Consider the following 25,031-nt stretch of genomic DNA (forward strand, 5'->3'; position numbering starts at 1 on the left):
CATTTTATATTAAATCGGCGATCGCGAATACGCGAAACCGCGAATACAGATACCGCGAATAGCGGGGGTTTACTGTACAACAATGAAAAATGTAAGCTTCTACACGTATAACCTTACACAAAAAATATATGAATGAATAATACATAAATGTAATTTATATATAATTAAAAATATATAAACAAACTTTATGTTAAAAAAAGACAAAGGAATGAATATATAAAGGTAAAAATACACACTTCTCTACATTTTATGTAGAAGTATGTCAGAGTAAGTCAAATCTTTTCTACATAAAAGGCACCCGTCAAAACGCATGCACTGATTGATATGTAATCGGGAAATGACTTATGTAATTATTTACTTGTACATTTGTAATGACATCATTGCTCCCCCCCACTTGTAACATGTGACCTGCATCCCTCTTCTCCCATTGGCTAACCCACCATGCACCATTCTCAAGGTCGAATAAATATCACCATTTACCTGCGTTTACATAGGTCATTTAAGAAAAGGCCTTTTGCTTCTAGTTCCATAAACACCAGGTCAGTGGAGTTTACAATAAATCATCGATACAAATGTTAATCATATTTAGCAGTCACGGGCTTGAACCCCGGTCCACTCAAAGAGCATGTGCTACTGCACTCACGCTCCTGACCACTTTGCTATGTCAGGTTTCTGATTCTGCCCAGTAACGCATTTGTGTTCCTTCCATTTAACATTCACCAACCTCGAGCAAGTGCTTCACTGTATAATACATGACCACGTCCAGCATCATTTGATATTCCATTGTAACATTTTTTGTATATTAATGTCAGCTAACGAAGGGATCCATCATCCCATATGATTGTAAATAGTTTAGTATTTTGTAAATATTTTAGCATTTTGAATATATTTTAGTTTTTGTAAATATTTGCATAGTTTTGTTATTATTTGTATAATAATAATAATACAAATAATAATAATAATAATAGTAATACAAATTGCACTTGATTGCAGACCTTTTACAAGGAAAATCATGTCATCTGCAAAGGCCAAGCTTTCCACAAGACCCAGATGCAAGGCCAAAAATTCACCCAGAACAATGGGCCAAGGATTGAACTCTGCAGGCAGCCTTTATTCACAGGGCGTGTCAATTCCTGGAACCTTGTACACATTGAGACACTTCTGTCTGTAAGGTAGCTGTTTATTATCTTATATAGGTTTTGTGGGGCAATTGCCTGGTGGAGTCTCCTAAGGACACTAGGCCACCAGAGTGAGTCAAATACCCCAGCAAAGTCAATAGAGATTGCCAGCATTGAGAGTGAATGATAGTAGCATTAGCATTAGTAGAGGCATTTGATGCAAGAAAGCAAGCTTATGCAGCATCAGCCAAAAAATAAATAAATAAATAAATAGTAAGATCATTAACACATACGTTTCAACAGTATCAGCAATGTTTTTGTGTCATTTGATTTATTCTGATGGCGAAGAGTATGGCATGGAGAAATGACCCTGTGGAACTCCTTCCTGGGTGAAAGACTGGAAGATATTCTGATAATGACCCTCATAGGCTGAGCATATGCATAACTAGAAGGACACAAACACTGATAAATTAACAATAGCTCCAGACAGAAGTGCAAATGATCCTTGCATTACTTCAGACAGGTGGTGAGAACAAAAACCAAGGCAATGCAACGTTCAGTCAGTCTGATGTGACACAAGTACTGGGAAAACAAAAATGAGAGTAGTAACATGTTATAGCCAAATCTCAAAAAAAAAAAAAAAAAAAAAAAAAAAATCGAGAGATTAACAGTAGTTGTAGAAAGAGAAGCGTAAATGATCCTTGCATTGCTTTTACATGCAACAACCTGAAAAACAAGGTGTCAGAGATTACAAGGCAGTCTGGGGATTATCATGAAACAAGCAATTACATGGGTTGTGTTAGATTTACTGAAGGCTAAAACAGGTGAATATACATTTGCATGTACACTTATGCTGTGAGCACTGAATATATTTGATGAATTTGAAGTACTGCACAAGTCATCAAAGGCACATTGTAGGGATCTTGGAGACATGGTGTCACTCAGCCATAAGGAATGCAGAAATTCAACGTGGGGAGTACAAAGTGTAGAGACAGGATGGAGTACAGGAGGTTATGCTCTTAGTGAAGAAGCACAAAAACCAAGTCAATGCAATGTTGAGTCATCTAGTGTGACACAGGCATTTGGAAAACAAAAATGAGAGTAGTGGTGTGTTATAGGCCAACTGACCATGATTAGTATGATGAATGACTATAAAAAGAGTGAGCCAGTAAATCAGAATGTCTTATAATGGAGTATTTTAACTTTCCAGATATTGACTTATGGGTTTAAGTCACTCACACAACAATAAGGCTTTTGTGGATGACCGTTCCCTACATGTTAGAAAGGCAAAGAGAGAAAACAATACACTTGATCTGATTATTACAGACTCTCCATAAGAATCTGTAAATAAAAGAACCATTAGGTGGCAGTGATCATAGTGTATTGATGTTGGATTTACTTAAAGATGTAACTACAGTCAAGGACAACTGGAAGGGATTTTGCTCTAGGAAAAGTGACAACAATAGTCTCAGAATTCTTAAGTTATATGCAGTGGGAACTCATGATGTTACCAACAGGAAATTCTTGCCTTTAGGGAAGTAATAAGAGAAATAACTAAACTTTTTTTACTGCCTAAGAGATAGTGGTCAAGGCTTAGAACAAAGTGGATGTACAATGAACTGATAAGACTTATAGCAGAGAAGAAAATTACACTCAATGCTTATAGTATCAGATAATAGAAAAGCCTACAGTAGATATAAAATAGTCTGCAATCAAGTGCAAAGGATATTGGTCAAGTTAAGGCATAGAAATCTTTGGCAAAGGATATTGATCAAGTTAAGGCATAGAAATCTTTGGCAAAGGAAAGTAGCAAAGACTTCTTTACTTATATAAACTGGAAGGAAAGGGATGACTCACACTGGTCCACTAAAGGTGAATGGTTTAACTGTCAATGATTCTGTGCAGGTTTCTGACAAACTAAACAGATACAATGTAAAATAAATTAGAACTGATAGAATGATTTACATCTATATGCACACATGAGGCACTTTTTAGGAATAGAGATGACAGCAAAGTAGCAAATTCTAATAGAAAGCTAAATGATTTTGTTATATCTGAGAAGAAAGTATCATCTTTGAAGCATAGGAATTGTACATCGAATAATTAGGACAACTGAGATGAGCAGTAGTTCAATCAATTGACAACTGGGATTCAGTCAAAATAAGTAAATAGGGCTTGGCAGACTATAAATGACAACAATATTCAACGAACAAAAATGTCTTCTGTTTATCTTCTCTTCTGCTATTGTCAAAATGGTAATAATGCTACTGCCCCCTTCAGAGTCTACATAAGAGAATAAAAAATTAAGAAAGCAAAAGTACTTCTTTCATTTCACAACTGAGAGCAACTGATGTCAAAGTTTGAATAATCTAAATAAAATGGCTATTCCTCACAGAAGGTGCAGATATTTTGACAAATAAAGCTAAATTATAAGGGAATTATCCTCAATTGCATTGGTAACGGAATGCAATAGAGGAGAGAAGTGGAAGCATTCACAAATACCCATGACAACTGCAATCGGAACAATGTTCATCTTGAAACATTGTGGGATTTTAGATTTTCCTATGATAATCATTTATTTCCTGTTGCAATGACTGATCTATTGACAGTTCACAGCCCACACACTTTCCCCCCTTGAATTTTAATGTTCTGTCAGGAGTTAATTTTAAAAAAGGAATCATGTCTAATCTGCACTGAAAATGCATCTGTCCACACACCCTTCATGCATTTGTGCCCCTAAATTTAATCCCACCAGAGCAATTGTATTATTCATATCTTTTGTTTCACCTGCAATTTTTTCAAAACATACGCTGTGAAGCAATTTAAGTCAATCTATCAAACAAGTGGATACACGGCATTTTCTCCAAACAAAAGTGGACCACTTACCTTACAAATCTTTTCAAATGACTATAATTATTTTCAAATTTTGTTTTAAATTCCAAATTATGTGCAGTTCAATGACTTAAATTTGTGAGGAACAGCACAATTCTTCCTGCTTTCTATTTCTCTAATGACTTTCACTTTATCCTCAACACCTAAAACATTTTACTTGCCATCCATTATAAAAATACTGTACTATATGGTGTAAAAACCACATTTTAATCTTTGCAACAGAATGACGAAAACTGATGAAATTCAAAATGAGTACAATGTTCTTGCACATAGGGTAACTATGCAGGTGATACTAAATGGCAAGTTTACATTTTGAATTCGAGATGTTTCTCATGATATATTCTGATTGAAAAAGACTTAGTTTTATTGGGAGACTACTGTCAGGTAAATGGTTAAATTTTTTGTAATAATGATAGGTGGACCAGAACCAGGGTGTGTTTGCCAAAAGCCACAACTGAAGATGTTACCAACAGATTATAAGATTTTAGAGAGAGTAAAGACAGCATCATTATTCATGTGGGGACTAACAATATTAAATAAACAAGACCTGATGATCTGTTGGGTATACGTAAGACAATGCTGAAAAAAATGATATGAGTTAGGTCAGAAGTGTATGTGTCTGCAATTCTGCCCATAAACATGATAGTAGGGTTTATAAGCCTTGTGAATTAACTCAAAACTTGAGGGACTCTGCAAGGCTCTAGGTGAGAATTTTTACAGTGTGGTCTGCACTTGTAGGTAGGAGGAATCTATTTTGTAGAAACAGTATTCTATTGAACAGAGGTGGTGCAGGTTCCCCCCCCCCACCAGTATCTCTGAGGATACTGTAAGTGTTGAGGGAAACTGCTTTGGGGGGGGGGGTTAATATGTCACATGTTTATCTGATATCAGTCAAATTAATGCTTGTACTCAGCTCAAGAATTCTCATCTGTTGCCACAACAACCTATGTTGATAAGATGTTTTTTTTTTTCTGAGAGTGGTAACGTTCCAAATGAGCAGAAAGATAAAGCTAAGGAAACAAGCCTAAATAACTTCAAGGGTAGTAAATATATTCTTAATTGCGTCTACAGTGGTGTCAGGTGTTTGACAATAAATTAGGTTAATTCGAACTCCTGACTGGGATAACTAATGCTGACATAACAGGGCTAACAAAAATGGGGTTCCACCTGGAAATCTGAGATGACGAGTTCCTCATGGTATATATAATATATTTAGGGAAGGCAAAAGGGGTGGTGGGGGTCATGCTTCTTATCAAAAGCAGCCTGAGTGTGAAAAGAACTTTTGCTGAGTCAGATGGAAGAATGTATAACGAAAGTGGGAGTAAGTAATCTACAGACAAGGGGTTTATGAAGGGTGCGATGAGTATCTACATGTACCCAGAACTGATGGAATGTACCCAATAATTTTGTTTAAGGTCAATTATTAGGGTATCGTTGGACTCAGAAGAGAGAGAGAGAGAGATTCCTTTGGATTAGAGAAGTGCCAACACATTGCCAACCCATAAAGATGATTCTAAGAATGAAGTCCATAACTACAGACCAGTTAGTCTGACTTTCTATGGTAGTAAAAATCTTAGAGGTAATGATTAATAGTGCAATCCAGGGACATTAGATAGAAATGGCATTCTGAAGGACACACAATATGGTTTGTTAAGAGAAAATTATGTTTAACTAACCTCTAAAACTATTTTAACACAGTTACTCATGAGCTGGATTAATTTTGACATAGTTTATTTGGATTTTAGCAAGGGATTTGATAGATCCTCATGAGATGTTACCACAGTTTATATTGATTTTAGCAAGGCATTTGCCTCTGTCAAGAGAGAGAGAGAGAGAGAGAGAGAGAGAGAGAGAGAGAGAGAGAGAGAGAGAGAGAGAGAGAGCTGTATAACCTGGAACACGTTAGGATTGCTGGATAGACTGTAGGACAGAAGGTTGTGATTAATGGATATTCTTCAGATTGATGTAACGTCAGAATCGGTTCTTGGACACCACTGTTTCTGATTTTTATAAATACACTGACGAGGGGTAAATGGTGACAAGTCAAAATCTGCACACAAAGTGGAATCTAGTTTTAATGCAGCAAACTACAAGGTCTTACACTTGGGGAATACAACCCAGAATAAACTTATACACTTGGTGGGGGTTGAAGAAAGGGATCTGGGAGTTACTATATGGGCAGATAAGAAGTGAGCAGTGTAAAAAAAGGTGGCCAGGAAAGCCATGTTGTCCTATCACTGATTTATCGAACAATACCTATTCGATAAACGTCTTGATCCCACTGTAATTGTAAGGCAATTAAGGTAAGAGACCTCATCTGATATTGAGGTTCTTGAGTCCAAAGATGGCCAACTCACATGGTGAGATCAGCAAAGGAGCAACTGTATGAGGAAAGGCTTATAAACCTCAATCAGGCCCCTTAGCGGGGACCTGATTGAGATTTATAAGGTTCTTAGTGGGATTAGTAAAATGAATGAAGGTGAAATTTTCACAACTATAAAGAATTCCAGAACTAGGGATCATAAATTCAAATTACAGGAAGAGATGTTTAGACTCAATTGTAGGAAATTTGCTATTAGCCAGGAAATCATTGATTAGCCGAACAAGTAGCCTCTGCAGGTAGTTGAGGCTGACAGTTTCAAGAAATTCACAGGAAACTGGATAGTTACCTACATGCAAAGGGAAGCATAAAATTTGTTTTCTATTATATAATCTACTTTATTTTTATTTATTATTATTTTTTATTTTATTTTTTTTGGCCGGGGAAGCAAAAGACTGTGGCTTCCTTGCACTAAGTGGCTATTAATAATATTGCCAATTTTTTTATAGCAAATGTGTTTCCATAATACATCAATGTTTAGAGAGAAATCAATTTGCTGTAAGTGCTAAACAGGCAACAACAAATGGCTACATTATATGATCAAACCCTCTTCCAGTACAGGTAAAATATTAATAAGAGCAATGTCATATCCTATGCCTGCACATTTTGTTTTTGTGACCTACACATAAGGCAGCTACATATGCTTATCGCTTTTTCAGTTTACCATGCAGTGTAATAAAATGTCACAATGTAAACTTTTAAAAGAAGGAAAGAGCAGAAATAATTGAATTAAAATTAGACAGTGGTTCTTGATTAATGCATATTTTACTGAAATACATCTTTATGTGAAAGAGGCAAAACATGACTACAAAGAAACGGGAATCTTATAGACCAAACATAAGATTCCCTTTTTAGTGAAAAGTTTACCAAAGTTTAAGGCTAAACTAAAATGGCATGATTTATATGGAGATTTTTCTGACTTCATTGTGATATTATAGGCAGGCGAAGGCAGATTACGAGAAATCTTTGGCAAAGAATGCTAAGAAAAACAGCAAGGGTTTCGTTACTTATATAAACTCCAAAAGGAAGGTGATGAATCTGATTGGTCCACTTGATATAGATGGTTCGACTGGTGATGATCCTGCTCAGAGAGCAAACAAATTGAATGAGTATTTTGCATCTACATTCACACATGAGTTATTAAGGTTTGTAAATGGCAGAAGGTTATCAAATTGTAGCACGATGCTTAATGATTTTGTAATAACTGAGAGCAAAGTGGAGGAGAAATTGTTGAAGTTAAACATAAGAAAGGCACCCGGGGTGGATGGGATCTATCCAGTTATATTAAAGGAGTAAGCAAACCCTTAGCCATAATTATGAGAGCATCCTTGGACTCAGGGGAGTTCCTCACGGACTGGAGATGTGCAAATGTATCCCCAATTCACAAAGGGGGATCGAAAGGTGACACGAGTAATTACAGACCAGTTAGTATAACTTCTGTTCCGGATAAAATAATGGAGTCACTGGTTAAAGACACATTGCAGGATCATCTAGACAAGACTGCAGCAATAACTCAGACACAGCATGGATTTGTTAAGGGAAAGTCTTCTCTGACAAATTTGATAGGATATTATGATGTGGTTACAAAGGAACTGGATGCAAAAAATAATTTTGATATCATATATTTGGACTCAGGGGAGTTCCCCACGGACTGCAGATGTGCAAATGTATCCCCAATTCACAAAGGGGGATCGAAAGGTGACACGAGTAATTACAGACCAGTTAGTATAACTTCTGTTCCGGATAAAATAATGGAGTCACTGGTTAAAGACACATTGCAGGATCATCTAGACAAGACTGCAGCAATAACTCAGACACAGCATGGATTTGTTAAGGGAAAGTCTTCTCTGACAAATTTGATATGATATTATGATGTGGTTACAAAGGAACTGGATGCAAAAAATAATTTTGATATCATATATTTGGATTTCAGGAAAGCTTTTGACACTTTTCTGCATGGAAGACTATTGCACAAATTGGAGCAGAATGGTATTAAGGGTAAGTTGCTACAATGGATGGTTGAGTGGGAGCAGACAGAGGGTGGTAATCAATGGGTGCTGCTCTTCGTGGAGTAATGTTATTAGTGAAGTCCCAAAGGGTTTGGTGTTGGGTCCATTTATCAATGATATTGATGAAGGTATATCAGGCGGTTAGTGTCGAAGTTTGCAGATGACACAAAGGTTGGCAGGGTTGTTAATGACAGTAATAGCAGTGTGCTACTGCAACAGGATCGAGAAAATTTGGGCAGATACGATAAGAAGTGGCAACTTAAGTTTAACCTTGACAAATGCAAAGTACCGCATATGGGTAGAAGTAACCCCAAAGAAACGTACCAACTGTATGGTACTACACTTAAGGTGATAGAAAATGAAAAGGACCTGGGAGTAATTGTGCAGTCAGATATGAAGTTTTCTGAGCAATGCAGACAGGCTGCCAGGGCAGGTCATGGGGGTTTTGTCAATGATATATAGGAATTTTGCGAGCAGAGAAAAGGAGGTGATTCTCCCTCTGTATAAGGCAATGATCAGTCCACACCTTGAGTACTCATTTTAGGAAGGATGTAGATTTGTTTGAGCGTGTACAGAGAACGGCAACAAGATTAGTGAGGGGAATGAAGAGATCCTCTTACCAAGAGAGGCTTAAGTTCTGCAAATTGCAGTGGCTGGAGAATAGGCACCTACGCAGTGATCTGATGGAGGTGTATAAGGCCTTGAATGGTTGATTTGATTTGATTTCGATTTTATTGGTGCATTAGCAACTAAGGCTATAATGCGCCAAGACCAGGTAAACCTTGAATGGGTTGAGCACGCTGAATTCTGATGGGATCTTTCAACTTGTTCAGATTACGATCCTAAGGGGGCATAAAATTCAAATTAAGAAAAGACAGATGTAGAATAGACGTACAGTTCTCTATTGGTAGCTCTCTAGGAGGCTTCCGGATCAGCTAGTGTATAATCTTGTTACCTCTACTCTGCCAGATAGTGACTAGAGGGAATCCGAGTAGTGTGTATGCGGGAAGCATTGTCGAGGCCATGTTATGTCAAGGATCTGGGTATATTCTTACCACGTGTATGCCATATCCAAACATTTCATTACTTCATACAGCATGTCCCCCTGACTTTTTCTTACCACTGAATACACCATGAATTGTCAAACTAATAGAGCAAGCTTATCTGCGAAAAGATCTAAACCTCCCAAACACTTCCTAATTCATTTCACAAATATATGTGGTCTCAATTCTAATCTTAACGATGTCCATTTCCACTTGCACTCTTCCAAACCCCATGTACTTTTTCTGACAGAATCTTAGTTATCGGTTGATTCAACTACTGCTCATCTCAGATGCCCAAATTATTCGCTGTATGATTCCTTTCGCCTTAAAGGTGGTACTTGTGCATATGTCCGTTCTGATATTCCCTGTCAGAAACTTGGCAGTTTGAAATCTCCTCTCTTTGATCTTCTCTGGCTTAAAATCTCTCTACCTCATTATGTCAAATTCATCTCTGTTCTCTACCGTTCTCTCAACTCCACTAATCACTTGGAGCTCTTTGACTTCCTCTCTTTGCAACTTGACTTTCTCCAGTCCAACTTTCTTAACAGTGAGGTAATTTTCCTTGGTGATTTTAATGTTCACAACTCCAGCTGGATTCCATTTTCTAGTCACACCGACCCAGCAGGTCTAGATACTGAGGCTTTTGCAATTACTAATAACCGCACAGATTGTTCATTTACCTACAAGAATACCGGACAATCCTATTCATACAGCCAATACGCTTGATCTTTTTCTCACAAACAACCCTTCTAAGTACACTGTTGAAGTGAGAGGTCCTTTAGGCACTTTAGATCACAACTTGGTGATTGTCCCTTCTCCAATGGTACCTTTATCTCGTGGCTATTCCTAACCTCATGTTTTTTGGCATTACAAGAATGCAAAACGGGATGACCTGCGAGACTTCTTTTCTTCTTTTCCTTGGTCGGATTACTGTTTCAAAACTTCTGATGTCAACGTTTGTTCAGATCGTGTCAGTGAAATTATTCTTGCAGGAATGGAATCCTTTATCCCACATTCCACTTTAAAATCTCGTCCTTTATCTAAACCTTGGTTTTCCAATAAATGTGCTAAGGCTGTTCAAGAGAAGAATGTTGCATATCGTAATTGGCTTGTTTCTAATTATTCAGTTTCATTTTCTGCCTACAACAAAGCTCGCAACAATTGTAAAGCAGTAATTCACCAGTCCAAACTAGAGTTTGAACAGGCTAAGAGTAGAAAACTTGCTTCTTGCTCTAATGGTAGCCAAGCATTCTGGTCTCTTGCCAAAGCTATTAGCCGCAACTTTTGCCCATCTCTGCTCCCACCTCTGTCCAAACCAGATGGTTCTGTTGTCACTTCAGCCAAGGATAAAGCTGACCTGCTAGCATCCCATTTTTTTTTCCAACTCATGTATTAACGATCTTGGTAAAACATCTCCCACCATTCCCAACACACTCCATTCAATGCCTCCTGTGGTCTTCCGTCAAACAGATGTTAGAAGGATTTTGACGAATCTTGATGCTAAGAAAGCTCCAGGTCCTGATGGTATTTCTGCACTTGTTCTCAAAACCAGTGCTCCTGAACTTACTCCTATTCTTTGCCGCCTTTTTTAACTTTCTTATTCCAAAGTAGTTTTTCCTTCTGCTTGAAAATTTGCTCATATCCAACCAGTTCCTAAAAAGAGTGACAAATCCTTCCCATCCAATTATCGTTCCACTGCGATTACTTCTACTCTTTCTCAAGTAATGGAGAAATCCATTAACCGCCAACTCTTAAACTACTAGAAACCTTCCGTCTGATCAATGATCGCCAATATGGATTCCGTCAGTGTCGATCTACTGGTGATATTTTGGCTTATGTTACCCATTTATGGACTAATTTAATGGAAAGGTTCGGTGAAACACAAGTAGTTGCTCTTGACATCTCAAAGGCTTTCAATCATGTTTGGCATAAAGATCTTCTAAACAAGCTTCCATCTTATGGTTTGCCAACTGTTTTTGTAATTGGTTATCGAGTTTTCTCTCTGATCGCTCACTGAGGGTGATGGTAGATGGCTCTCTGTCTTCTAACTTCTCCACTAATGCCATGTGTCCCCCAAGGTTCAGTTCTTTCCCCCACTCTTTTCCTCTTGTATATTAATAACCTTCTTCCATTGACTGGAAATCCTATCCATAATTTTGCCAATGATAGCACATTGCAGTCCACTTTCCATTTTGTGAAACCTTGCCCTGCTCAATCAGCTTCAACTTCTCGAAAATCTGCTACCAATTCCTTAAATGCCGATCTTCAGGTAATTCTCCAGTGGGGCAAAGACAACTTAGTTGATTTCAACCCTTCTAAAACCCAGTCTTGTCTTATATCTCGCAAAAAGGATTCTTCTGCTCCTATGCTTATCTTTGGTGACACTCCAATTTCTAAGCAAAATGATATATCTCTTTTGGGGATTACCCTGACTTCTAATCTCTCTCTCTTGGCACAAGCACATTACAAATATTGCTTCCTCTGCATCTAAAAAACTTGTTTTTCTCTTTCGCTCTCGGCGTTACTTTTCTTCCAAACAGCTGCTCACTCTGTATAAATCGCAAATCCGCCCTGCCATGGAATATTGTTCTCACATCGGGGGTGGTGCCCCAAACCTCTCTAAGGCTTCGTGATTCCATTGAGAAGAGGGCAGTTAGGTTAATTAATGATTCATCTCTAACAGAGTCTCTCCACTCGCTGTCTCATAGACGTACTGTTTCTGCTGCATGCCTCCTCTACAGATACTTACATCGGCACTTTTCTTCTGAATTGGCTTCTATAATTCCCACTCTCTCTTTCAAAACAGTCCGAACACATGCTGCCACCAGCCAACATCCATTTACTGTCCAACTTCAAACTCACAGAACCAACTTTTCATCTTCCTCGTTTATTCATTCAACTGCCATTTTCTTTAACAACCTTCCTTCATACGTATTTCCTGAAAATTAGAGTCTAGAAGTTCAAGTCCAATATCAACAAATATCTTCTTTTGTCTTCTCAACCTCCAACCCAACCACAGTACTAAGTACTATAGGTTCTAATACCTCTCGTGTTTGGGGTTTACATAAAAAAAAGAAAAAGAAATTTGCCTTTAGCCAGCAGGTGGTTAATTGCTGGAACAAACTTCCATCTGTCGTTGTGGAAGTTGATAGGTTAAATAATAAATTTAAGGAGCTACTGGACAGGCATTTGGAGGGAATGGTGTGATTTTTTTTTTTTTTTGGCTGATACTGCATAAGCTCATACACTTGCTTGCTTGCATCACACGCCACTACTACTACTAATACTATAGCCAAGTGTAATTTCTGACGTTGCTTTAACCAAATTTGACTAAATTAAGAAAAATGGAAAAACTTTTAAGAACAAAATTGAAGAAAAATATAAGATGTATGACAGTTTGATTAGGAAGAAAATAAGGAAGGGCAAAGCAGATATGGATGGAGGAGTGATGTAAAAGGATTAAATATCTGCAAAATGAACACAAGGAACATCTAGTCCACAAAGAATGAAGGAACTATGCAACATCAGGAAAAACAGTGCAAAAGGCCACATTCTAGATAAAAACAACAGGAAAATTGTGGACAAGCAACAAATAAATGACAAGAATACCTGAGAACTATTCTGCATTCAGGACACACAACTAATAAATGACAATGACCAAACAGATGGTCAACATCAAGACTTTCGATGGAAGATTTGGAGCAAGCAATTAAGACAATGAACAATAACAAAGCAACTGGCATTGATAACATCCCAGCTGAAATACTCAAGTACCTTGAAACAAGAGGGGAAACAGCAGCTCAATATTTTCAGTGACATCCAGTGGAGGGAAACTACCCGACTTTCTGAAATCCATTGTTATTTCCATACCAAAAAAGACAAGAGCAGCAAAATGTGCAGAAGACAGAACAATAAGTCTCATAAGCCATTCCAGTAAAGTTCGCTTGAAGATGATTCTACACAGAATTGAAGGCAAGATGCAAGAGCAAATTGGAAAAAAACAGATGGGTTTTAAAATGGGGTTGGCACAAGAGAAGCAATATTTGGTCTGAATATTCTGGCAGAAGGAGCAATTGACCACAAGCAGAATCTATTTGTCTGCTTCAATGACTTTAACAAAGCATTCGATTGCTTGAGAAATATCTTATTCCAGCTCTCAAACAAACTAAACACTGATCCAAAGGAACTAAGGATACTACAGTTACTATATCTTGAGCAAGAAGCTCAAGATACATAAACTGACTTCAACATAAGCAATCACTGTAGAGGGAGAAAACATAGACTGGGTACAAATCCAGAAAGAAGTGAGGCAAGCATGTGTGCTGTACAATCTCTAGGCTGAAACCATTATAGATTTAATACAAGAGCCCATAGAAGGTTAGAATGTTAGTGGTTCAGTTATCAGTAACTTGCGATATGCCGAAATACTGTCCTCATTGCAACATCAGAAGAAAATCTCCAAATACTCCTTAACAAAGTTGTAACAGCCAGCAAACATATATGGTTAACAATTAATGCCAAAAAAGACCAGGACTATGGGCATAAGCAAAAACACAGTGTCTAGAATCAAAATATGTTGTGACAATTCCCCCATTGAACAAGTAAATACCTTAAAGTATCTGGGGAAGATATTTACAAATAATAATAATGACCAAGACACAGAGATTAGAAGCAGAATTGGTATGGCCAAAGAGGTTTTAGAATATTAAGAACTTCCTCTGTGACACTAAATTGAATTTTCAGAAAAGGCCAAATGCTACAGATGGAGCATTCTCCTATATGGATTCGAGACCTGGGTCATGGTGGAAGGTGGAAATCAGGAAATTTGAAGCCTTCGAGATATGAATGGTTAGAAGAATGTTCAAAATTCCATGGACCGAACAGGTCACCAATGAGCAGGTCCTTAAGAGGACAAGGACAATAAGAACGCTATTAACTACAATTGCAAGGTGGGAGACTGCATACCTTGGGTATATTATAAAAAGCCCTCAATATGACCTGCAGAGACAAATCCTGCAAGGGGAGATTAAAAGCAGAAGAGCAAAAGGAAGATGAAGAAAAAAGTGGCTTGATAACATCAAAGAATGGACGGGAGGGGGGGGGCCCTCTAACAACACAAGGCAAGAACTTTCCCACAAAGCAAGAGACAGAGTTGGCTGGAAAATGTTGGTCTCCAACATTCAAATTGAACACAGAACCTGAAGAAGAGGCTAAGGTAAAGAAAGGCAACACGAGAACTATGGCAAACTTCAGGAAAACCTACTGGACAAACCAGTTTTCCGCTACCTGTTAGTATTATATTTGGTTTAATAAAATTCAGTTCTCAAACTTTTTGATCCATCCCTGAATATAAGAAGTAGATAAATTTTTGTTTGGATTGCAATATAAGTATTTTTGTTTGCTATAAAACCTCTGTTGTTGCATTCAAACAAAAATATAAAAAATAAGGAAATTAACAACTGAATGTCAAGGAAATCATATCCATTGTCACCCTTATCCTTTATTTTTAGTTGATGCATCTGTTTTTGCTGGTAGGACATCCTTGTGTGGTGTTCTGTTCGGATTACAGATAGCAGCTGGCCATTAAAGTGGTGTTCTGTGAAGTGCTTCGTGTGGTGAGTGTCTTCTTTTATTCTTTTAATTTCAGTTGTTAATTATTTTTTTTATTTTTTTTATTTTTCTTTCCACATAAGCAATACTGGCTTCCTAGCAAATTAAAATAATACTTGCTGAAGTTTCAGCAATAGAGTACAATCATATGGAGGTGCGGGACTGTTGATATTCGTCTAAATCTGAATATTTTCCACCTGAAATCACTTCTAAACAGTAATATCATATTTACAACAGTTAATGGTTAATATTCATACTGACTGATACTACGAACAGTTATCTTTACTGTATCAGTAGTGATTTTGTGCCCTTTAAGAAAAGTCACATACCTGGTAGATAAATTCATCAATTATTTCCCACAACCACTGATTTGGTAGTTCTAGTTGTACAGGACCTTCTGCACCTAGAAGAATAAATATAAAAACTAATTATCAATTCTTTAAACTTCCAATATATTCTTTTTAGATTGCAAGAAAGTATAAAGAGTCAGAGGTTCTACTTTAAGAAATGTATATATTTCAGCATTCAATTTCTGCTTTCAGAATGGGTTAGTCCTCCCACTGACAGATCAACTAATGGCTATGAAGGTTAGGGGTTATGCTCATATTAGAGATGATTTAGGTTTTGACTCCTTATCCATGAGATCTGAACTAAATTACCAATACTAATACAAATGACATCAAAAAAGTGAACCCTCTATTTGTCTAAAACTCAGGGTGCTACTGAGCACCCTGAGACTTGCTAATTTATGTTGACCTATGAATAATATGTTAAGTCTACATGAGTATTACAGAAGAAAAACTTCCAATAAAACATATGATAATATGTACCTTATAATTAAGTGCAGGAATTGAAATAATTTAACCCTTTCACGAGTGTGTTCCTTTGTGAAATAGTGAAGTTTTGTAAATATGAAAAGTGCATATATAAATGCTTAAAAACTTTAATCTGTTTTTTTTTTTTAAATCGATATCTGGCATTATTGAGTAAAATTATTGTAAAAAAACAAAACAGAATTAACACATTTGCTGCCATTGATGCGGGCACAGTCACTATACTATGTGCTATTTGCAACAACATTTTTATATATATGTTGTCAATCGTGGCATAAAAACTTAGTATATGGTTCTTTGCTTAGGTTGTTGAAGTCAGTTTATTTACAAGTAATAATTTTTGTTAAAATTTTGAGGTTTGAAATTATGAAAAGTTTCATGTAAATACATTTCTGCAAATAGCATGGTGTTACAATACCAAGCAGACTGCTGAAAAATCACTTAGGTGCTCTTTGACAAACACACATACATCATTGAACATATTAATTTCAGCTTTTATAAACCAAAAGTTGACAAGTGTGGCTCACAGGTGTGATGTCCTCTGACTTTTCAAAACTATTATTGTGCTGCCTTCTATTAAAATTATATCTACTATTAATTGAAAATGGAGATAAGACAGGGAGCAGTGTGTACTGGAAAAAATTTCAGGACAATACATAGTGGATACATAATACAAAATGAACTACTTGAAATGAAACTGAAGAAACAAATGTATGTAAGTACTGCCAGGAGCAACACATGAAAAATATAGACCTAGATGTACTTATATAAAATTTAAGAATAAGAATTATGCCAATTTCTTTGTTCAGTTTCTCTTACAAATGATTTTGTTGACCCAGTGTCATAGGAAACTGACCTTATCAATGAGCAAACCTAAATTTCCAGTATCATGTTATACAAATGCAATCTTCCAAAATGTGAATCCTCTATTTATCTAAAATACAGGGCATACCATTGTGACAACTGTTTCAAGGTAACACTGGTCTCTTATTACCAAGAGTTTGTCTCTTCCAAATATTCATCTAGTACTTTAAATCCACATGAAATCTCTCCCCCCCATTATGTGGTATTAGTTAATTATTTTTTGAGTGTCTCTTATATCCGGTGAATGAATATTATTCTTTAATTTGAAGTTATGTCCCTTTATTTGCATTATACTGAAAAGAGAAAATAGCTACTGTGAAAACTATGAGATGATTATTTTTTGACTTTCTTATATGCAACAAATGATTATTATTCTTTAATTTGAAGCTATGTCCCCTTGTTTGCATTACAACGAAAGAGAAAATTGCCAACATCATCATTAAGTTTGCTCAAGCCTTTTATGGCCTTGAACAGCCTCAATTAAATCCCCATACACAGACTAACTTTCCAAACTTGGCAGTTTACAGAACTGGAGTCTTTCCTGTGTGAATATATCTTTGTACCCACAATTAGTTTTACTACCCTCCACAGATATGTACACTACTAAATCGGATATAAATAATGCTTTGTACAGTGGGATAATTAGCAATTTAACTACACTCTAAAAATTCCTGCATGTCATTAACATTTCCATACATGTTGACTTTACAGTCTTATTACAATGTCAAGAGAACTTCATATTACTCTATTCCTTTTCATCTTCATCAGTGTTGAGTCCAATATTCACAAATCAATAATCTAACTTGAAATTATTGCAATCCACATGCAGAACTTGCCATTTACTTGAATTAAAGCTTAAGGGCCAGTTTTTAGATCAGTTGTATAATTTCTGTAGGTCTAGCAACAACAGCAGAAGCAGCATCCCTGGCTTTGATTTTTAAAAAAAAAACCATGCCAAAGTTAATATCATCAACAAATTTTGATATAAACCTGTCGTACGATCACTGATATTACTAATTAAAATCAAAACAAGACCTGTAGCATAAAATGCTAAGGTAAGTAAAGGTAAAATGCAGCCATTATCAATCCACTGCAGGATGGAAGCCTCCACAACGATTCATGTTAAGGGAAAGGGACCATAATCTGCCATGCTGGTCCAGCATGGATTGGCAGTGTTTGCCAATCAGGAAGCAGGTTTGCATTCCAAAAATCAGTACAGTTTTAAGCAGGGCAATTCTACAGAGGATGTCATGCACCACCTGACAACAGTTAAAAACACAGAGGAGAAATATATGCTGGCAATCTCCATTGACTTTGCTGGGGCATTTGACTCACACTGGTGGCCTAGTGTCCTTAGGAGACTTTGCCAGGCAAATGCCCCACAAAACCTCTATAAGGTAATAAACAGCTACCTTACAGACAGAAGTGTCTCAGTACGCACAAGGCCCCAGGGAATTGACATGCCTTGTGAAGAAAGGCTGCCTGCAGGGTTCAATCCTTGGCCCTTTCTTTTGGAACATTGTTCTGGACGAATTTCTGGCCTTGGATCTGGGCCCCGTGGAAAGCCTGGCCTTTGCAGATGACATGATTTTCCTTGTAAAAGGTAACTCACGAGTGGTTGTAGAGCAAAGATCAAATGCCACCCTCTTGCAGCTGCAGGAGTGGGCACAAATGCACATGCTCAAAATATCGCCTGAAAAATACCAAACAAATACTTCTAAAAGGCAATTTGGACATAAGAAGATGTCCACAAATCAAAATTAACGCAACCACTATAAAAATGGTAACAGAACTAAAATATCTTGGACTGGTCTTTGATTCAAAATTAACTTTTTACCCCCATTTGATCTACTTGGTGAAGAAAGTGAGAAATTATGCAGGTATGATTGCCGGGATCAGTCAAGCAGACTGGGGACTCAAAAGAAAGACCCTGGCAATCATATACCGTGCAATGTTCGTACCTGTTATCACCCATGGAGCCAGTGCGTGGTTCATCCGCTCGGTCATAGTAAGAAATAAATTAGAATCGATACAAAGGACAATACTACTCACTATTACCAGAGCATGTCGCACAGTAAGCACACGTGCACTACAGTTGCTGGCCGGAACTCTCCCACTTTATCTGGAAGTAGCCAAAAGAGGTTTATATTATAGATTTAAAAAGGGCATACCCACAGAATTTCTGGGGATAGCCCTTGATACAACCAACACCTTCAATGATGAAAGAAAAAGATTAGCCACAAAGCTCTACGAGCTAGGGCAAACAAAGTGGGAGCAGGAAACCAGAGGTCTAGTTACCAAACGGTTTCTGCCACGGGTGTCAATGGTTAGCCCAAAGCCACCTAAGTGGTATGCCCCTGGACTTTTACAACATTTATATTGATAGGTCATGGCTCCCTGAAGGCGAAACCAACACCCTTAGGCCTGGCCGATGACCCAAACTGCACCTGTGGCGAAAGTGAAGACTGGGCACACATTCTATATGAATGTATAATATATGACATACCCAGAATAGAGCTAATAGCACACACTGATCCCCTTCTCAGGGGAGAAGAACATCTGTTCATCATAGAAGAGCAAAATTATAAAGCTTTTACATCTTTCACACAAAATGCGAAGAGCAATGCAAAGAATGGCAATTCAGCACCCCAAGCAATTAAACAATAATCAATGGTAAAATTGCCCAAGTTTCCCACCACGCCCAGACGATGACTTAAAAACTGTTAGGATAGCAGTATTCTGCACCCTGACCGAAACCTGACATAACAAAACTCCCTAGGACTACCCTGCCACGGTAGGAACCTAGTGCCCCACACCAAATAAGTAACCATGTAGGGGAGGGAGATGTAGAGGCAGCCAGGGAAGCAGATTAACTGAAAAATATCAGTACGCTAGTAGCAAGGGGATGCAATGTAGAATGAAAGAAGAATGAATGAATGAAAATGGAAGATAGAATGAATGAATGAAAATGAAAGATAGAATAAATAGGCTGGGCACTGAGTGAACTAGAAATTATGGTAACAGGGAATAAATGGAAGTTTTGGTGAAAGAAAGAGTGACCTAGCATGAGAGAAAGAGAGAGTGAATGGGAATGAGTGGAAGAGCAAATGTAATTGGCCGAAAGAATACAAAGTTAAAAATAACTTACATTACTTTATATATACTGTACCAACAAATATTTACTAACCACATAAACACTATCACTGCATTCTCCCCTGGCCTGCAAAAAAAAAAAAAAAAAAAAAAACACCTTGCAGCTAAGCCTGCACCACAACTGAAGAATAACAGTAAGTTGCAGTGCCCAGAGAGTGCAGTGCAGAAAGTAAGAGTCGAATAAATGAGATGAGAGCTAGAAGAATGAATAAAAGTGTAAGCATGTGAGAAAAAGAACACAAACCATAAACGCTACAGTTAAGTACACACTAACCCTAGTTTTAATTTGTATTTAAATTTACACTACACATCATTGCATCCCCTCCTGGTGTGTGAGAAAAAGATGAATGAGTTGAGTGGAAAAAAAAAAAATAAAAACTTGGAAAAAAAAATTATAAAATAAGAAAAAAGTATTTTAAATAAAAAAAATAATAATTAAAAAAAAGAATGCAAATAGAATGAGAATGCAGATGATGAATGAAGTAAATGTGTGTCTCTCCCACCCCCTCGCCTGTTGGATTCCCCACTGCCAGCTAACATATCCCACAACCAGAGCGGGATGGGCAGCTTGACCTTCATACCGGATTCGACACTGCTTGGACATGACACCGATAAAGACATTCTGTGGCTTTGCTGCGAACACGCCATTAGCGATCTGAACTGGGTACTATAACCTGGTTCCCTTTAAAACCCCATCCCCAGGCAGGGGAGGGAGAGACGGATCTCTGTCTCCTCTCCGCCATGCCTACCCCCATACTTCGCCTGGTGGGGCTCGTCTTCACTGACCTCTTTGGGGATGCCTACTCTATCGTCCCTATTCTTCTATCTGTTTTCTCCCCAGTCTTCAGTCTCCCCCCTCTCACTAAATCTACTGAGTACACCCATTACAATGCCGCCAAATTATAATCAATGTCTAAATTTTACCGGTTTTGTATAAATCTCTAAGACAACTAACACTGTTAGCTTTGCTTTTATCTAGTGTATAGCCTCACATGTCTAAATTTAATAATATCAAAATTTGCCCAACCTATTTGGCCTTTAACACATCTCTTTAGCGTTCAACTCCAAAAAGCGATTTCCTAACAGCAATCCCATTAAGCATTTAATGTCAAACTCAAATTTTTTTTTTTAATAGGGCCTAGCCACTATCCAGTATCACAACAAATTGCTCTGGCAGGTCCTGCCACCTAGTTTCCTGGGTGCAGGACCTGCCAGAGCAATTTGTTGTGATACTGGATACACCCGGCTAGCCTCCACGTGGCAGGGTATGGGCAACGTTGGGCCCCACTAGGGGCCTGGCGGCCAATAAGCTGGATAAACAATGGGCACAACGTATCACACTGCACAGACACGGGCCACACACTTTAAAGTCTCTGGCTTGACAGTGTACTGTCCTCGATACAGCGAAACACACGCGGAGATGGGAGAAATACCAGGTGCCGTCTGACACGAACATACCTTATACCTTAATGTGGATTGGCAGATCGAATACATTTAGAGTTCAGGGGCTTGAACCCAGCTCGACTCAAAGAGTATGTACTACTAAGGACTCTGCTAAGGAACTCTGTTTACTTTCTATTCATGCATTAGGAATCTACAAATAAAGGAACCACTAGGTGGCAGTGATAACACTGTAGTGATGTGGGATTTACTCAAAGACGTAACTACCATCAGGGATAAAGGGAAGACTTTTCACTTTCGTAGAGGTGACTAGAGTGGTCTCAGACAGTTTTTAAATTCTCTACAGTGGGACCAACTGATGATTGCACCAACAGCAAATTCTAAATGGGAAACATTCAAGGAAATATGGATGCATATAAATTAACAGGCGAGATAGAAGCCTAGGATAAATATAAGCTAGTTTGTGATCAAAAAAAAAAAAAAAAAGTTAGGCAAGCAAAGGCAGATTACAAGAAATCTTTGGCAAAGGATGCAAAGAAAAACAGTAAAGACTTCTTTACTTATGTAAGCTCTAGAAGGAAGGGGATGAAATCAGATTGGTCCACTTAATATCGGTGGTTCGATTGTTGATGAACCTGCTTAGGTAGCTGACAAATTGAATGAGTATATTGCATCTACATTCATATATATCAGAAGTTATTCAGGGAGGGAAATTCCAGAAGTTTATCAAACTATGGCGGGAAGCTAAATGATTTTGTAGTAACTGAGAGCAAAGTGGAGAAGATATTATTCAAGTTAAACACAAGAAAGGCACCTTGGGTGGATGGCATCTATCCAGTTATATCAAAGGAGGCTGCAAAGGAAGTAAGCAAACCCTTAGCTGTGATTAGGAAAGCATCCTTGGAGGTCCCCATGGACTGGATATGCGCAAATATATCACCAATTCACAAAGGGGTATCAAAAGGTGGCACAAAAAATTACAGATCTGTTATTTTTAATTTTGTTCTGGTGATATAATGGAGTCACTGGTTAAAGAAGCACTGCAGGATCATCTAGATGAACTGCAGTTATAGTTCAGACACAGCATGGGTTTGTTAAGTTTGTCTTGTCTTTCCAATTTGATTGGATACTATGATATGGTCACAAAGGAACTGAAATCCAAGTATATGATATCTAAATAATTTTTTGCATTTATTATTTAGATGCAAAAAATTATTTAGATATCATATACTTGGATTTTAGGAAAGTTTTTGATACTGATGCACATGGAAGACTACTGTACACACTGGAGCTGTTGTTTCTTGTTTTGGTTTCTTTAGGAGCATTAGCAACTAAGGCCATATTGCTCCGAGATGTGCGTGGTGATTCCCTAACCTTTCCGCATCCTCCATACTTGGTGGTGACGGGCTCGAACCCCGGTCTAATCAAGAAGCATGTGCTACGCACTGCTGCTCCTTCCCACCTGGCACAAACTGGAGCACTATGGTATTAAGAGCAAATTGCTGCTATGGATAACGGGATGGTTTATCCCTTTATCCACTACCTTTCGTGGACTAATGTTATTAGTGGAGTCCCCCAGAGTTCAGGGTTGGGCCCATTGTTGTTTTCTATATACATCAATGATATTGATGAAGGTATATCAGGTTTAATGTCCAAGTTTGCAGATGATACAAAGGTTGGCAGGGTTGTTAACGACAGTAAAGACAGTATGCTACTCCAACTGGATCTAGATAAGTTGGATCTGTAGCAATAACAGAAGAGAAACGTACCAACTGTGTGGTAATAAACTCAGGGGATTGGAAAGTGAAAACGATCTGGGGGTAATTGTGCAGTCAAATATGAAGTTCGCTCAGTAGAGCAGATGAGCTGCCAGGGCAGGTCACGGAGTCTTGTCAATGATATATAGGAATTTTTGTAGCAGGGACAGGGAGGTGATTATTCCATTATACAAGGCAATGGTCAGGCAACACCTAGCATACTGCGTGCAGGTCTGGAGGCTTCATTTTAGAAAGGATGTACAGTTGTTTTGGTTTCTTTAGTAGAAAGTACAAACTTTAGTACTTTAGTACAAACGAGTACAAAGAAGGGCAATAAGATTGGTGAGGGGGGAACAAAGGGGCGCTCTTACCAAGAAAGGCTCAAGTTCTGCAAATTGGAGCGCCTGGAGAGTAGGTGATCTCACTGAGGTGTATAAAGCCTTGAATGGGTTTTTGTTTGTTGTTATTTGGTTTTTAGGAGCATTAGCAACTAAGGCCATCTTGCTCCAGGGATATGTGGTGGTCATTCCTTGACCTTTTCGCATCCTCTGTATTTGGTGGTCACGGGCTCGAACCCTGGTCTAATCAAGAAGGGTGTGCTACGCATTGCTGCTCCTGCCCACCTGGCTACTGAGATGCCATCTTCAATGGGTTGAGCAAGCTGAATGCTGATGGGATTCTTCCTCTTGCTCAGATTAAGTACCAGAGGGGACACAGTTTCAAACTGAGGAAAGACAGTTGCAGAATAGACCTCCATCTTTTGTTGTGGAAGTTGACAGCCTAAATAAATTTAAGGCTGAGCTGGACAGGCATTTGGAACGAATGGAGGGGTGAAATGGGAGGGGTTTTTTTTTTTTTTTTTTGGCTGATGCTGCATAAGCTTGCTTTCTTGCATCGTTTGCTTCTACTAATGCCAACTCACTTTTTTCTTCTTTCTTTTTTTTTACACAGGTGCGGAGTAGGGAGACATGGATGTAGGCGTGGTAGCTGACTAGCTCTTTTAAGTTGTTTTTAGCAGACTCAATAAATAGCAGGCAAAGGGAATAAATGATTCTGACATCGATATGGTCATCTCTGTGTTCAAATGGCACACTTCCCAGAAACTTTCTTGTGCTGGATGACTTTTCTGGTTGCTTGATAAGGAATGTTTAGCTCTGTTTCAGTTTTTGAACTTTTCTGTTCCTTCAACTGCTGGCATGCTTCAGAGTATGCAGGGTGATCTCCTCGGCAATTTGCACAAATCAGCTTTGAAGCTGAACATTTCTTGCTCAATGTGTGGCCTTTGGTCACACATTGAGCACATGCACGGTTGCTAAAATAGGCAGTTTGCAAGGGCCATACTTTTGGCACTTAAAACACCTCTGTGGATTTAGAATGTATATCCTCGCTGGGCACTTTATGTAGCCAGCGTTGATCGAACTTGGAGATGGTGGTGGTGAAATCAATTCAGAATTGATTTCTTCAGATGTGAAGATGATCCTAGTCTCATATGATACCCTGTGGAGAGTTTATAGAGTTTTACGAAGGGGGAGAATTATGCTGACAGGAATTGCCCCATTGCTGTGATTTTCAGAATTTGTTGGGCATGACTGGCACACAAAACTTCAGGCACACAAAACTCAAGATTGCAACCTTTTAACACATTTTGGGGATAAAGATTTTCCTGATTGCATGCTCCACAGTGGAATGGAGAATTAGGAAAAGTGGTGTCAATGATGTCATATCATCCATTCTGGGTCTTTTTGCAGATATCCTCCAATTGAATAGGTATTGGGGTTTGGAGCTCAAGAAGAGGGATTTAAATTACTCATAGCAGTAAAATAAAAATTCTGATGCTCTAAGTACCTAACCCACATTACAGTTCTGTTTGAATATGCAGTACTAGCAGGTACTGTATATTCAAACAGGACCCAAGTTTGCCCAGAGCATCGTACCCACATTGACAGTAAGTCTTGACCTATTCTAGGACCA

General features: G+C 38.1%; 1 protein-coding gene across 1 annotated transcript in view; it reads right to left on the reverse strand.

Moving 5' to 3' along the window:
* Positions 1–25,031, reverse strand: part of eIF3l (eukaryotic translation initiation factor 3 subunit l) — a 425,669-nt gene that overhangs the window by 281,066 nt on the left and 119,572 nt on the right. Inside the window, exon 7 of the mRNA XM_090377051.1 lies at positions 15,382–15,455. Coding sequence (XP_090233177.1) covers positions 15,382–15,455 — 74 coding nt within the window. The remainder of the gene's footprint in view (positions 1–15,381; positions 15,456–25,031) is intronic.

The sequence above is a fragment of the Mastigoproctus giganteus genome, chromosome 7 (assembly GCF_048544385.1).
Source record: "Mastigoproctus giganteus isolate SK-2022 chromosome 7, ASM4854438v1, whole genome shotgun sequence".
NCBI classification, from domain to species: domain Eukaryota; kingdom Metazoa; phylum Arthropoda; class Arachnida; order Uropygi; family Thelyphonidae; genus Mastigoproctus; species Mastigoproctus giganteus.